At 40.8% G+C, this 12,229-nt stretch overlaps 2 protein-coding genes across 3 annotated transcripts; both read right to left on the bottom strand.

Annotated features, from left to right (window-relative positions):
• Window positions 1-9: 9 nt before the first annotated feature.
• On the bottom strand, window positions 10-3,555 carry LOC146977425 (uncharacterized). The gene is made up of 13 exons (XM_085793680.1): window positions 3,404-3,555; window positions 3,181-3,234; window positions 3,065-3,091; window positions 2,751-2,801; window positions 2,403-2,438; window positions 2,276-2,296; window positions 2,163-2,198; window positions 2,015-2,050; window positions 1,832-1,864; window positions 1,718-1,732; window positions 1,472-1,510; window positions 1,329-1,361; window positions 10-222 (listed from the first exon to the last, which is right to left on the bottom strand). Exons 1-13 carry the CDS (start codon window positions 3,456-3,458, stop codon window positions 209-211), a joined length of 450 nt encoding a protein of 149 aa, XP_085649806.1. The 5' UTR covers window positions 3,459-3,555; the 3' UTR covers window positions 10-208.
• A 3,701-nt stretch (window positions 3,556-7,256) lies between these two features.
• pcyox1 (prenylcysteine oxidase 1) lies at window positions 7,257-11,617 on the bottom strand. Of its 2 annotated transcripts, none has more exons than XM_085793676.1 (7): window positions 11,362-11,617; window positions 11,019-11,163; window positions 9,621-9,827; window positions 9,352-9,526; window positions 9,053-9,264; window positions 8,303-8,455; window positions 7,257-8,205 (listed from the first exon to the last, which is right to left on the bottom strand). In XM_085793676.1, exons 2-7 carry the CDS (start codon window positions 11,137-11,139, stop codon window positions 7,535-7,537), a joined length of 1,539 nt encoding a protein of 512 aa, XP_085649802.1. In that variant the 5' UTR covers window positions 11,140-11,163; window positions 11,362-11,617; the 3' UTR covers window positions 7,257-7,534. The 2 variants fall into 2 exon arrangements, with proteins under 2 accessions (XP_085649802.1, XP_085649801.1); XM_085793675.1 differs by having other exon boundaries at window positions 7,266-8,205; window positions 11,349-11,617.
• Between the last annotated feature and the right edge of the window lie 612 nt (window positions 11,618-12,229).

Genomic DNA, 12,229 nt, shown 5'->3' with positions numbered 1-12,229 from the left:
GTTGAACTGTTTATTTCTTACCCATTTTGAAAGAGGAAGACTGAAGAGCAGCTCTGAAACGCTGCAGCCTTTTAGTCACAGTGTACACATCAAAGAAGACACAACAGGTTATACATATAGGAGGGATAGTTCCCTTTTTATTGACAGTAAGTCCAGCGCAGCTCAGGCATGGAGTGGCGAGTAGGCGCTGGGATGTTTCGGTGCTTCCTCACAACAGTGCATCTGTGACGCAGGGACAGACAAGAGAGGATTCCTTTACGCTAGCTTTACATTGAAAACACACCACAATTCAGTAGTTTTCCAGGGCTTTCAGAGCCACTGTATGAATCATATCTTTCCCAGGTTTTTTTTCTGATATGACTCACTGCCCCTGCTCGTGATCTGATGAATGATGACTGCACCAGTGTGTGGTTGTGCTGTTGTAGAAGAAAAAAAAACACGAAGCGAGGCCCACTCTACCCTAGAGGTTTTGAATTTACTACAACAGGTCGAATTTCTCTTCTAACACCAGTACGTGAGGGATTTCCTCCTCAGGCGATATATATATTTCTAACAGGGACGATGATGACACAGATGACCTTTTATCTCTTCATCATCCACAACCTTGAATCATATAAATTCAATCAATCTTAAACCAATCTTGGCAGCATCTTCGAGGACAGGAGCGCTGCATCCTTGGTCCAAAAATAACCAGAAGCCGATGATACAGTATAAATCAAGCACAATAAGCACCTGGGGACAGACGTCTCACAGTGCCCTGGATTCTTGTCCTAGATTTACTCACATACAAGGAGGACTGTGTTCAAATAAACAATCCTCGCATCTGATTTTTGAGGTCAGGCAGTAAACTGATCATGTGGTGATTTTAATATATCTAGGGCAACTAGGACTGTATAAATCAAACTTAAAAAAATATATATATATATATATATATATATATATTTTTTTTTTTAACAAGCTGGTTGGTTGTAAATTTGTAATTACTGCTTGAGGCATTTTACTATTTACTTGATTTAGAAGCCAGACTATAAACATGTTTGACACTCTTCAAGTCTAGCCCAGACTGGCTCTGACTGGCTCTGTTTTTCACTATCCAGTGGATTACATAACCTACAATTTAGCTTTCATTGCTCAAAACAGTTCACCACATCTTTTCCCTCAGCAGGTACTTTTGAGTCGGCCTTAAAAAAAAAAAAAGTCGGCCACAGTCTGGATGATACAAGTAAACAGATAAGGACACATTTGACCTTATGTGTGGATTTTTTTTTTTTTTTTTTTTATAATGATAAATTACTGCTGATGTTTGTGTGACTTTTAAAGGCTTTCACCTTGTGACTTGGTTGAATCCTGACTCTCATCACCTACAGGGGAGAAATAAGAAAATGGGGGAATTACAACAGGAAGTTACAGCGTGGGGTTTGTAGGTATGGTGAGTTTTTGAGTTAAATGGCCATTTTTAACTTGGTCTTACTCAAACAGCTCACAGTCCCTGTAACTGCCTCCTGGTGCTCTGAGAAGAAATCAAAATGTAGTTTGATGTGAAGCAACTTTTACATTTGGCCAGATGGTTCTGAACACTCTGTCCTTATTTAACGCTGTGTTTCAAAAATAGCCTAAAATACGACTTGAGGTTCATGAATATGTGACAAAACAGCATAGTGATTTACATTGTGTTTGTTTTAACTAATAACCGTGGATGTAGATTTACAACACTTACCCCGCCTCTGTCTCCCTGTCAAAAATAATAGAGACGGACATGATTAGAGACACAGAGAAGCTTAAATTTAAGCTCAAATGTGCTGAAAATAGGTTGTTCATGTCACAAACTCACCATCTGCCTCCTCGGAGGACTCAGACTGTGACTCTGTGGGCAAAGGAAGAGGGAGGTCACTCACAAAACTGTGATATTTTACAGGTCAGTGTAATTTGAGGCCCAGTCCTTTAATCCAGTGCCTCTCTGAACCGTCCTTTGTTGCCATCTACAGGCCCGTGTTTGAACACTTAAACCTCTTACCCTCGTGAGCTGCAGCAGCGTCAGAGTTGCCGCCTCCTCCCTCTGCCGGAGGAGGATTTCACAGTTATGCAATGATGGTGAATGTCAGGTAAAGAAAAGATCACATGATGTGTGCTAAAGCCGGTCCAGATGTGTCTACTCTACACACCTGTCTTGTCTTCCTTGGCTTCGACGTGCTCCTCCTCTGTTGGAAACATTTAAAGAAGTGATTCTGGATATTGAAATGTAATCAATATGGAACTATTGTAACTATTAACTCACCAGATCGATCCTTTACGGCCTCTGTAAGTGAAAGATTAAAAGAAAAACTGCTTTAGCAACTGAACCCAGATCAGACTTTATTAGCTCTGAATGAAATCAAAGGTCTATGATCTATAATCTCTCTCACCCAGGTAGTGGGTCTCCTCATTCTGTTCCTCTGTAACTGATCAGGGAAAGGGAAAAAGTGAACCAGAAAATCATTTTACACATGTACTGAAACACAGTGGATTATAAATATAACTAAATTCAAATTCAAGTTTATTAAATATATAATTACGAGTAATTACATTGAAATTCTTATGTACCTTCAGTCGTATAAAAGTACAAACATATAAAAGCAATAGAAGTAGCCTACAGGTAATAGAACATTTAGATAGAATACAGGAAACTAAGTGTAAAATAAGAGAAACAGAATTAAATGGCAACCAGTAGTGTAATAAATTAATATTACTGATAGCGCAACGGCAACCAGTACCATTCATCTGAGCAGCCTCATTTTTCTGAGCTGCCTCAAACTCCATCTGATCTGAAACGACAAATAAGGTGAAATTACATACAAAAACAACGTGCAACAATAAAAGTGAAAGAATGGAGTGTTACAGATAAACATATGAATTAATTAAATACAACTACAAAGAAAAATATTAATTTCACAAACAAAAGTGTCTTGCCAGTGGCTTTGAGAAATTGGACTTGATTCAGTCAGTAAAATGAACATAAAACATCATCCAATATATAAAAGGTTTATTTAAAATAAGCTAGAATCTCAACCGGACTGATGCACTGTACCTATTTTCTGCAGCTCACTTAGCCCATCTGCATGAAAAAAACATAACATTTAATTGAAACGAATCAATTTTGCTGCATGAAAGTATCATCAGCCGTACAGAATTGTTAATTCTCACCGTATTGAACAACTTTCTCCTCCTTCTCCGCAGTTTTCAGAGAGGCTGAGAGAGCTAGAAGTCATCACAAGTATATCAATCAGCCTTCAGACACACATTACTGAAAATCTAATGTCATTTCACTGTCAGTAAGTATGGATTGTTATTTCTGTAGAAACACAGTCGAATCTATGATTATCCGATTCTCTTAAAAATCAGAATAAAAACAGTTTGTTCTTCTTACCAGTGTGAAACGCTGCCACAGCGAGGAAAACAAACACTGGCACTATAAATCTCATCTTGACTGCTGGTCTGTAGGTTGTGGACGATTTTGGGGTGTCACTCCAAACTGTGTGTTGTGTTGTTGTCGCTTGGCCACCTCTTATACCTTCAGTCGCATCACATGCTCTGCATGGACAGGCGGCTCTGGTACCATTGTCCCTCCCTACCTGAGAGGACAGCTGGGTGGCACATCACCACACAGACGTATCCTTATTCAGCCTGTCAATGGCGCCCATTGTCAGCTCCTCCGTCACATGGGCCTCTATTTGGGATGCTACTGTGATTGTCTGGTTTTAAAAAAAAAAAATGTAAGTCCTTGCAACTGAGTGAAAACAATGTTCATTTCCTTTTGGGGGAGTGGAAATTGTGATTTCACCACACGAATGATGGGTCACAATGTGTCTCAGGAAGACAATTCCTACATTTATAACTCAATCATGCAGATCAAAGAGATCCACATATCAGAGCCCTGGATCTGTCACAAGGCTCATATTCAGGAAAATCTCACTGTTAGATGACGGCATGAAATTAAAATAGTGAAATGGGACACGTTATAAAAACAAGAGAACAACTTGGATAGAAGATAACACTATCAAGACAAAACTAATACAATTAATTTAATCTAAAAAACAAGCTTAAAGCAGAAGTAAGCGATATTTTTGTGTTAATATAAGTCTTAAATAGTTATATCTTCCGACAGCAATCACTTACATAGAGTGTTTGGACTGAAACACGGGTCTGCCAGTCACTCTGCTCTGCTCTGAGCCGAGGATAAAACTTTTCTCGTATCCTACAAGTTTTATCCAATGAGGAGAGAGAATGGCATGAAGGGCTGTGTGTGCAGCCAAGGGATGCGCCTGAATGTGGTGACGTAGGGACGAGGACTGTTATGGTGCGTTCAGGGCAACTCGTAACTCGTGTTTTTCCGACCTGTGAAGTCGTACCAGTTCGATCTGGTACGACTTAACAGGTCGGAAGTTACGAGTGGCCGTTATAGTGACTTTCACTGGTAAAACAGGTCGGAGAAACGCAAGTTGCGGGTTGCCTGGAACGCTACAAAGTCGTAAGTTGTGACTTGAAGCTGTAATTTACGGTTTCAAAAGCCTGCCTGGAACGCAGCATTGGCCAAAACGACCGGATCGCTTACTTCTGCTTTAATCTAAAAAACAAGCTTAAAATAGTGTGATCTGTTTGAGTGCAAAATGTGTTAAGAAATGATTTAAGCATAATATAATAGGGCTAAATGAGCTCTAAATTACAAGTCAGAGTACAAAGCAGGCAAGGTCTCATCACTTTATTGTGATTGTAAACACTTTCAAAACATACAGTACGTTCCGATAGTTTTCAGTATTGGTATTCATAATTAAAAGTTTTCATCTTATTTGTCCAGAACAGTCCAATCATAACACTGCACATTGGTGGGGATTCTTTTGGCATTTGGCAAAATTGACTTCAGTATGAAACTGAAGCTTTTCTCATCAATTAAAGTGCACAATTAATGTTAATGAATAAATATTAATTATAGAATATATTATATTAATAATATAATATTAATGAATATTCTCCTCAACAGTAGGTCTTGACTCATACTCAAACATCTAGAAAAATACACCTCTAAAAGTGCTTAAGAAACGATCAGCAAACTCTAAGCGGCCTTTCCCAAAGAAGCTACGGCACGTGAAAAAGTGGTCCAGGGTAGGGACATGACATCAGGTAAATCTCAGGTACAGGACACACCTCCATTTTGTTACAACAAAATACAGAAACGCATCGGCCTCACTGCCGTTTGGTCCTGGTGGTCAGGCTCTGATGGCAGATATCACACAGGAAAGCCCTAAGGACACATGACTTCTAAAATCATTGGGAGACTTGTCATCTACTCAACAAAAAGGCCAATTACTTAAACAGCTTAAGGCACCACAGTAGTTTTAAAATTCGTCAGTGTGTTTAGACTCTCTCCAATTACGTTACAGTATATTAACAGTCTATTTAAATACTAAAAAAAAATACATTAATTTTGTTAATACTCCTTCATAACATCCACATCCTCTAATTTACAAAAAGAAAACGTCTCGGTGGCACAACTCTCTTACTGACAGCTGCCTGTACTCACTATCAACACATACAGCAGTGTGCTGGGAGGTAGAGAGACTGAGAAAATCAATGGAAGACGCATGAATGACGGGACATCATCATGTTAGTGAACACTACGCAATGATTCAGCTACAGGGGGAACAACGGTTTGGTCTGTGTGTGGCACCGACAGGCCGATTTCTTAGATGTACCGTGTTTATAACAGTGGAAATGCACATTTTAAAAAGAAAATTAAAAGAAAATTCGCTCAAGATACTTATACTACATATAAAAGGAACATAGTAGGTCGACCCTGCAGTGCAGCGTGGTTCACAGTGATTACAGAGTTCAGCACAAATACAACCTAGTCCCACCATTTGTTGTGATCTGTGCTGCTGTTGCTGGTGACTGAGAGCAATGAATGGTGGCTACTGTTGGAGCGATTAAAGGATCATTTCCTGTTTATTGCAACGCTGGTCTTTTTTTTTTTAATTATTAATATTATTCTATCCAACACTAATAATAACACTGTACTGATCAAGTTGACTGCTGGGATCTTTAGAGTGGAGACTTACTTCAAGACTTCAGCTCAGGGGCTGAAACAACCAGACAGGTTTTAACTGACCTCGCAGGTCAACGGTAAAATGAAACCGACGGTCGGTGTACGTGACAACCTGGTTCAGGTTGAGCTGGCTGTGCATGAAGTTTTAACAGTTTTCCTGTGGTGTGTTTTCCCACGTGAGATTTATCTTAAAAAATCAGCTTAAACTCTTATTCGAAATGTGTTTGTTGGTTGTTTGCCGTCTCTTGTTTGCTTGCCACCCCTTTCAGAGTTCGTAGCGAGGTCTGCCAACTGACCACTAACCCAAACTAAGTGGTACTTTCATTACTGATGAATCTGCGGATTGTTTGCTTGATTCATTGATTGGTTTAGAGAAGACCATAAAGTACGAAAAAATATGTTGAATTCTTCAACCAGAAGTTGATAACCGAAAGATATTCAAATTATGGTCATGTAAGACGATGACAAGTTGGGAAAATTAAAGGGATAGTTCACCCAAAATTGAAATTTCACTCATTATCTACTCACCCTCATGTCGACTAAGGGCAGGGAGAAGTTTCAGAGTTATCCATGGCTTCTCTGAGTTACAGGGGGTCTCGGCATAGCAGTGCATGTCCATATAACGGTTGCAAATGGATACCAACTGTCTTTGTAACAAAAAGACACACCAAAAAACATCCAAATACCTCCATGCTGCTCGTTTGTAATGTCCGTCTTGTATTGAAGCCCCGAAATGCGAAATTGTCCCGAAAAAAATTAAATAAGTCTATTTTTCATGCTTGTTCGTCAAATTTGGACGAACTGGGAAGAGGAGCTTCGAGAAGCTTCCGCTACAAACAAGCATGAAAAATAGACTTATTTAATTTTTTTCGGGACAATTTCGCATTTCGGGGCTTCAATGCAAGACGGACATTACATACGAGCAGCATGGAGGTATTTGGATGTTTTTTGGTGTGTCTTTTTGTTACGAAGAGAGTTGGTATCCATTTGCAACCGTTATATGGACATGCACTGCTACGCCGAGACCCCCTGTAACTCAGAGAAGCCACGGAGGACTCTGAAACTTCTCCAAGCCCTTAGTCGACATGACGGTGAGTAGACAGTGAGTGAATTTTCAATTTTAGGTGAACTATCCCTTTTGAGAAGGCTGACTGATCCTTTAATCGACTAACGCTGCTACTCTAATGACAGAGTGTTCCCAGATCTCAGCCGAGCTCACTCTGACTGAAACTATGTCCGAAGTGGCAAAAAAATAAGACCCAAGTTGTAATAAACCAGGAAATAAAGTTAGAGCACCCCGGATACCTGAAGGAGAGTTGGGATAGTTATTACAGTGCAGCAGGCGTGCCCATGAGCATCTGTAAGGGTTTATACTGTGCTTGATTGATAGTGGTTTATTGCTTTTGGTTTTTCATTTCGAGTAGTCCTCCTCCTCCTCCTCCTCCTCCTCCTCCCTCTTCAGAGTTCCCCTCGTAGTCGGGTGTGCAGGTCCTCCTGGTCGATCTTGCCGTTCTGCGCGTGCCAGCGATGGTGCGCCAGCAGGGCCACGTTCCTGGCGGAGATGGCGCTCATCTCCATGGCGCTAGCCGCCCACTCCACGGCGTTGAGGTAGTACAGCCGGTTGTGCAGGATGAACGGAGGGGTCTTGCGGTGCGGCGGGCGGTACGCGGGATAGGCCAGCCAGCGGCTCTCGGACACCGAGTCCCAGGAGATGAACATGTCCCGCAGCTGCTCCTGAGACAGCGGCTGCGGGGAGAAAATCTTCCAGACTTTGGCGTGGCTGGCGGGGGGGCGTTTGTAATCGGCGGGGATGTGCACGGGGTCGAGAGAGGAGAGGCTGTTGATGACGGAGCCCTTGGAGTCGGTGGTGAGGACGTCAGACACGGTGAAGTCGGAGGCCGACTGCGAGGTCCCGAGGTAGGACATGTTCAACCTGCCGTGGACCAGCGTGGACACCGTTTGGTGGTAGCGCCCCGGGTAGGTCGACGGGATGGCAGGAGAGAAGCCTGAGAAGGCGATGTCAGACTTTCCCTGGTGAAGCGGCGTCGCTATGACCACGATGTCATACAGAGAGTGAGCTGAGCCCGACTCCCCGACGTAACTCACCTCATAGAAATTGGCCGTGGTGCCTGGAAAAAATGAAATGTTTGGAATTGAAAAAAAAAGCGTGAACACATAAAGCGTGAGACATAAAACATGTTCTGTGCCAACGGACGTGAACGTTACCTGTCTTGGAAGGCCGAACCTTGACAGCTATGGAGGTCACTCTGGCAGAGATGAGCTCACTTTTACTGTTGTACAGAAGTCCGGTGCAGACTCTTTTATTACCTCCATCCACTGCCCACAAGCCTGAATCTGCTCCTGCTAGTGACACGGCCCCTTGAAGGAAAGACATACGTGTTATTTTACAAGTTCACACCTTTCAATAACACTCCTGCATTATTAAATATTCATTACACCTCAGGGGTCTGAGCCGATTTTGGCCGTTTTTTAATACTTCTGATCTTGCCTTTATATACCACAGAAAAAAAAAGTTTAACATGCCCATGCTTGGTATCTTCTGATAATTATTTTTTCACTTAAACCTACTTTATTAACACACTGGACCCAAAAATACACAGAAATCAATAAATCTGAATTGAAAAAATACATCAGACGCCTCTGGTATATTCATTACTTCTAGTGTCAGTTGATTCAACCACTTTTTCCCATTTTGTAAAATTATAAAATTGACAAATATATGAAAAGAAATGCAACGCCTGCCCCTCCTGTCCCATCCCCTGGATGAATATTTTTTACACTACCAAATTAAAACTATCCTATCTATTTTCTGGGGTCTATCAAAGTCAAATAAAAACTGGGAGAGAGTTTCAAATCCGCACTTTCAAGTGAAGTTGACAGTTTCTTTTTTACGGCACTTTGAAGACGCCAGTGTGATCATAGACCCCAGAGGCATAAACGATTACAAACTCTTACCCACAAAGCCGTGGATACGAACACTCTGACCATAGTTGACACGGGTGATGGGTGCAACAACGTCGTTGATGAAGATCTGTGAAAACCCTTCTCCTATCATAGTTTCCTCCAGGGTCTGATTCATCAGGGTAAGAAAACCGTCACCACCCATGGCGTGCAGGAGCCTCTCCACACTGGAGAAGGAGTAGCCATACTGCTGGTACTGGTAGATCCTGTAAATGATGGGATTTCAGTGATTATCCAGACAGAACAGAGCGAGCAGCAGCACTTCTGAATCAAAAGCGTTTTTTCTGCCTTACCTCATGAATTTATCCAAAACACTCTCCACCCACATCTGCATCCGAAGGAAGTTCAGGCCGTATTGCCAGAGCATGCGCAAGAAGTTAATAATGAACCAGTCACTCTCTTCAAACGTGAGCTCCTTTCCATCAAAGATCGCCATTTTAGAAGAGACGTCTTTCCTTGCAGGAATACCTGAAAGAGCATAGACAGCATGCTGATTATGGTTTCAGCAATTCATGTGTTTGTGCTGACTGAGTCTGGTTAATTCAGGAAACTGTGACATTACCTAATTTTTCAATGAAGTGCTTCATGTGTAGGTTCAAAGGATGGATGACTGAACCTCCCGTCTCGTACTCATTATCCCCGATCTTCACTGTCGCTAGTCGCCCACCAACAGCGCCAGGCTCAAACACATCAATCTTCACCCCGGCTCCAAACTCCTGCCTCAGGTAAAAAGCTGCCGCTGTGCCGCCGATGCCTGCTCCGACCACAGCTGTCAAGGAACAATAAGGTTGTATTATGTAATAGTGTAGTAGTTAGTGTAGTAAGTAGAGTAAATCATCAGTAAGATGAGTAAATCATCTTCATTGCAACAGACTCAGCTGGAATAGTTCAATTCCAGTCATTGCTTACATCATCTGACGGACCAATTAGCTCTTAGATTCACATACAGTATTACTGATTGGATCACCAGATAGTGATCTAACTAACATTCTAACACATATATTGTACATTAGTTACATTACTATCATACATTTGGGCAATTCCAGGCTGTAACTGATGATTATGTTCTTTTTCATTCATCAATAATCGTATTACTACAAGTAAACAAATATAATCTTATTATTACAAGAAATAGAAAACCTTGTTATTTTCAATAAATCATTCAGTCTGTGAAAAGTATTTAAAAAGTTCGAAAAAAATCGCCGACTCAAAATCCCAAATGAGTCTACTATTGTGTTGTTTCTGTCTGACCAACAATACAAAATTCAAATTCAATATGCTAAAAAAAATAGAAGACCTCTTTGTATTTAAGAGGCTGAAAAAATTAAAAGTCAAACTTGATCATGATTAAAGTTCTTCTGTTGATTAAAGATGGTTCACGTACAATTCATGGACGTTTTGATGTCTGACAACCTTTTTGGATCATCTGGTGCTCTTAGATAGTGTGTTTTCTTATATGTGCCCACTTTTGTCAGTGCAGTTGTATTCTTGTTACAACACGGTCTCACTTCTTATTCATAACATGATATCAATGCCCTAACACTCATTTGTCCCTCTTTCAGTCACGCTCATTGATGCACAAACATAAACCTGTACTGCAACTTTGCACAGCTCAGGATGAGCCAACGTTTTTTGCACATTGTTTTTCCTGTATGTTTTTATTGTGTTTTTGCACAAATGTTTGCACTGTTTAACTATTTCTCATGTTTCACTGTCTCATGTGTATTTATTGTCTTGTGGCTGTTTTTTTATTGTCTATGCAGCAGAAGCCTAACCTGCATCCAAATCAAATTTCTCCCAAGGGAGACAAATAAAGCATCTTAACTTGACTTGACTTAACTAATATTTTGGGTCGTGAAATGAACTTGAGAGGATGTGAGCGTTGAATGAATGAATAATAAACAGCATCACTGCTGTGTTTCTGTTTTTGTGGGGGACTGTAGTCTGGGATCAGGCTCACCTATCTTTTTGGGCTGGGTCTGCAGCTCTGGAGCTGAGGCCAGACTTCTCCTCCCGGTGTGCCACAGCCCCAGGAGCAGCAGGGCTCTCAGTGACAGGGTTCGTAGACTCATTGTGGACATCTAGAGTTCAGCACCAAGGAGCATCTGTCCAGGAGATATAAACACACAGCAGTTAATAAGTTTCTATGAGTGTGGTCAAAGGTTACACTCTCTAATATACGACTCAGGCGAAGAATAAGGTATGAAAATGTGACATAAATAACAGTAGCAAGTCTAATATAGCATGTCTGATGTTTTTTATTGTATAAATGTTATTTTTGAAAGCTTACAGCGAGGACTCACTATTTCACAAGTCACTTAGGAGGGCAGCCGTAGATCCAGAGGTAGTCAGTCCTCACAGACTTATCTCCACCGTCACACGTAAAGCACAACTTTAAAAGTCTTTAAAACTCTAAACTTAAACAAAAACTGGACGTTTGACGGACGCTGTAACACACCACAAGCGGAAATAAGTTTTGGTTCAATAATAATAAACTCGTTTTACTCGTGAGCCATGTCGGAGCAGCGTGAACGTCGTTGAATATTGAGACACATTTCCGGGCATGCCTATAGTAGACTTTCAGAATAAAAGCCCGCATAAACTCACGATGGTGCAATAGTATTCAGGTTTGTGATTTTGTGGCGGACAGTGGCGCAGAAAACATTGCACAGATATAATAGGAAATAATGGTTTTTGCTAAACATTAGAAAATTCTGAGTGTAACTGTCTTAAAGACTTAATTAAACAACTAAGTAACAGCCCTGGCATGAGACATATATTTTTTTAACATCTGTTGGGTTCAGTGATTGTATTTTCGTTTTTTATTCCAAGAGGGATGAGCAAACTAGTCAATTTGAAGTATAGCTGTAAACAAAGTTAAGCACAGGTCATGATCAATCCTTTAAATAAAAGTTGGTGTGTTACTGTCAAGAAAAAATAAATACACAAGGTCAAGGACAAAAAAACAGCTAAATCCAGGTTGGGATTAAATAAATCTATTTTATTTTGAAAGTTCGATTGCTCTGGGCGGTTGGAACCTGACCGGAAGTGGTCGTCTTCGCTTCTTTTCACATAAAGTATGAATTAATATTGTAAAAGAAAAAGCGGACGACTTATATTGTCCCGTAAGCCGCCTGGATATAAAAACTTTTCTCTTTTTGGAATTACTTT

Source organism: Trachurus japonicus, chromosome 12 (genome assembly GCF_045865225.1).
Source record: "Trachurus japonicus isolate A0001 chromosome 12, Traja_1.0".
Taxonomy (NCBI): Eukaryota; Metazoa; Chordata; class Actinopteri; order Carangiformes; family Carangidae; genus Trachurus; species Trachurus japonicus.
The sequence above is the reverse complement of the archived record's forward strand: the minus strand, read 5'-3'. Positions and strand labels throughout refer to the sequence as shown.

Excerpts from the sequence above, each read along its gene's own strand:
- pcyox1 (XM_085793676.1), bottom strand. The coding sequence starts at position 11,139 with ATGTCCACAATGAGTCTACGAACCCTGTCACTGAGAGCCCTGCTGCTC. Across the intron at positions 9,265-9,351 it reads GTTTTGGATAAATTCATGAG|GATCTACCAGTACCAGCAGT; the intron begins GTAAGGCAGAAA and ends CATCATTTACAG. Across the intron at positions 8,456-9,052 it reads TCGTATCCACGGCTTTGTGG|GGGCCGTGTCACTAGCAGGA; the intron begins GTAAGAGTTTGT and ends CTTTCCTTCAAG.
- LOC146977425 (XM_085793680.1), bottom strand. The coding sequence starts at position 3,458 with ATGAGATTTATAGTGCCAGTGTTTGTTTTCCTCGCTGTGGCAGCGTTT. Across the intron at positions 2,199-2,275 it reads GGCCGTAAAGGATCGATCTG|AGGAGGAGCACGTCGAAGCC; the intron begins GTGAGTTAATAG and ends TGTTTCCAACAG. Across the intron at positions 1,865-2,014 it reads CGCTGCTGCAGCTCACGAGG|AGTCACAGTCTGAGTCCTCC; the intron begins GTAAGAGGTTTA and ends CTTTGCCCACAG.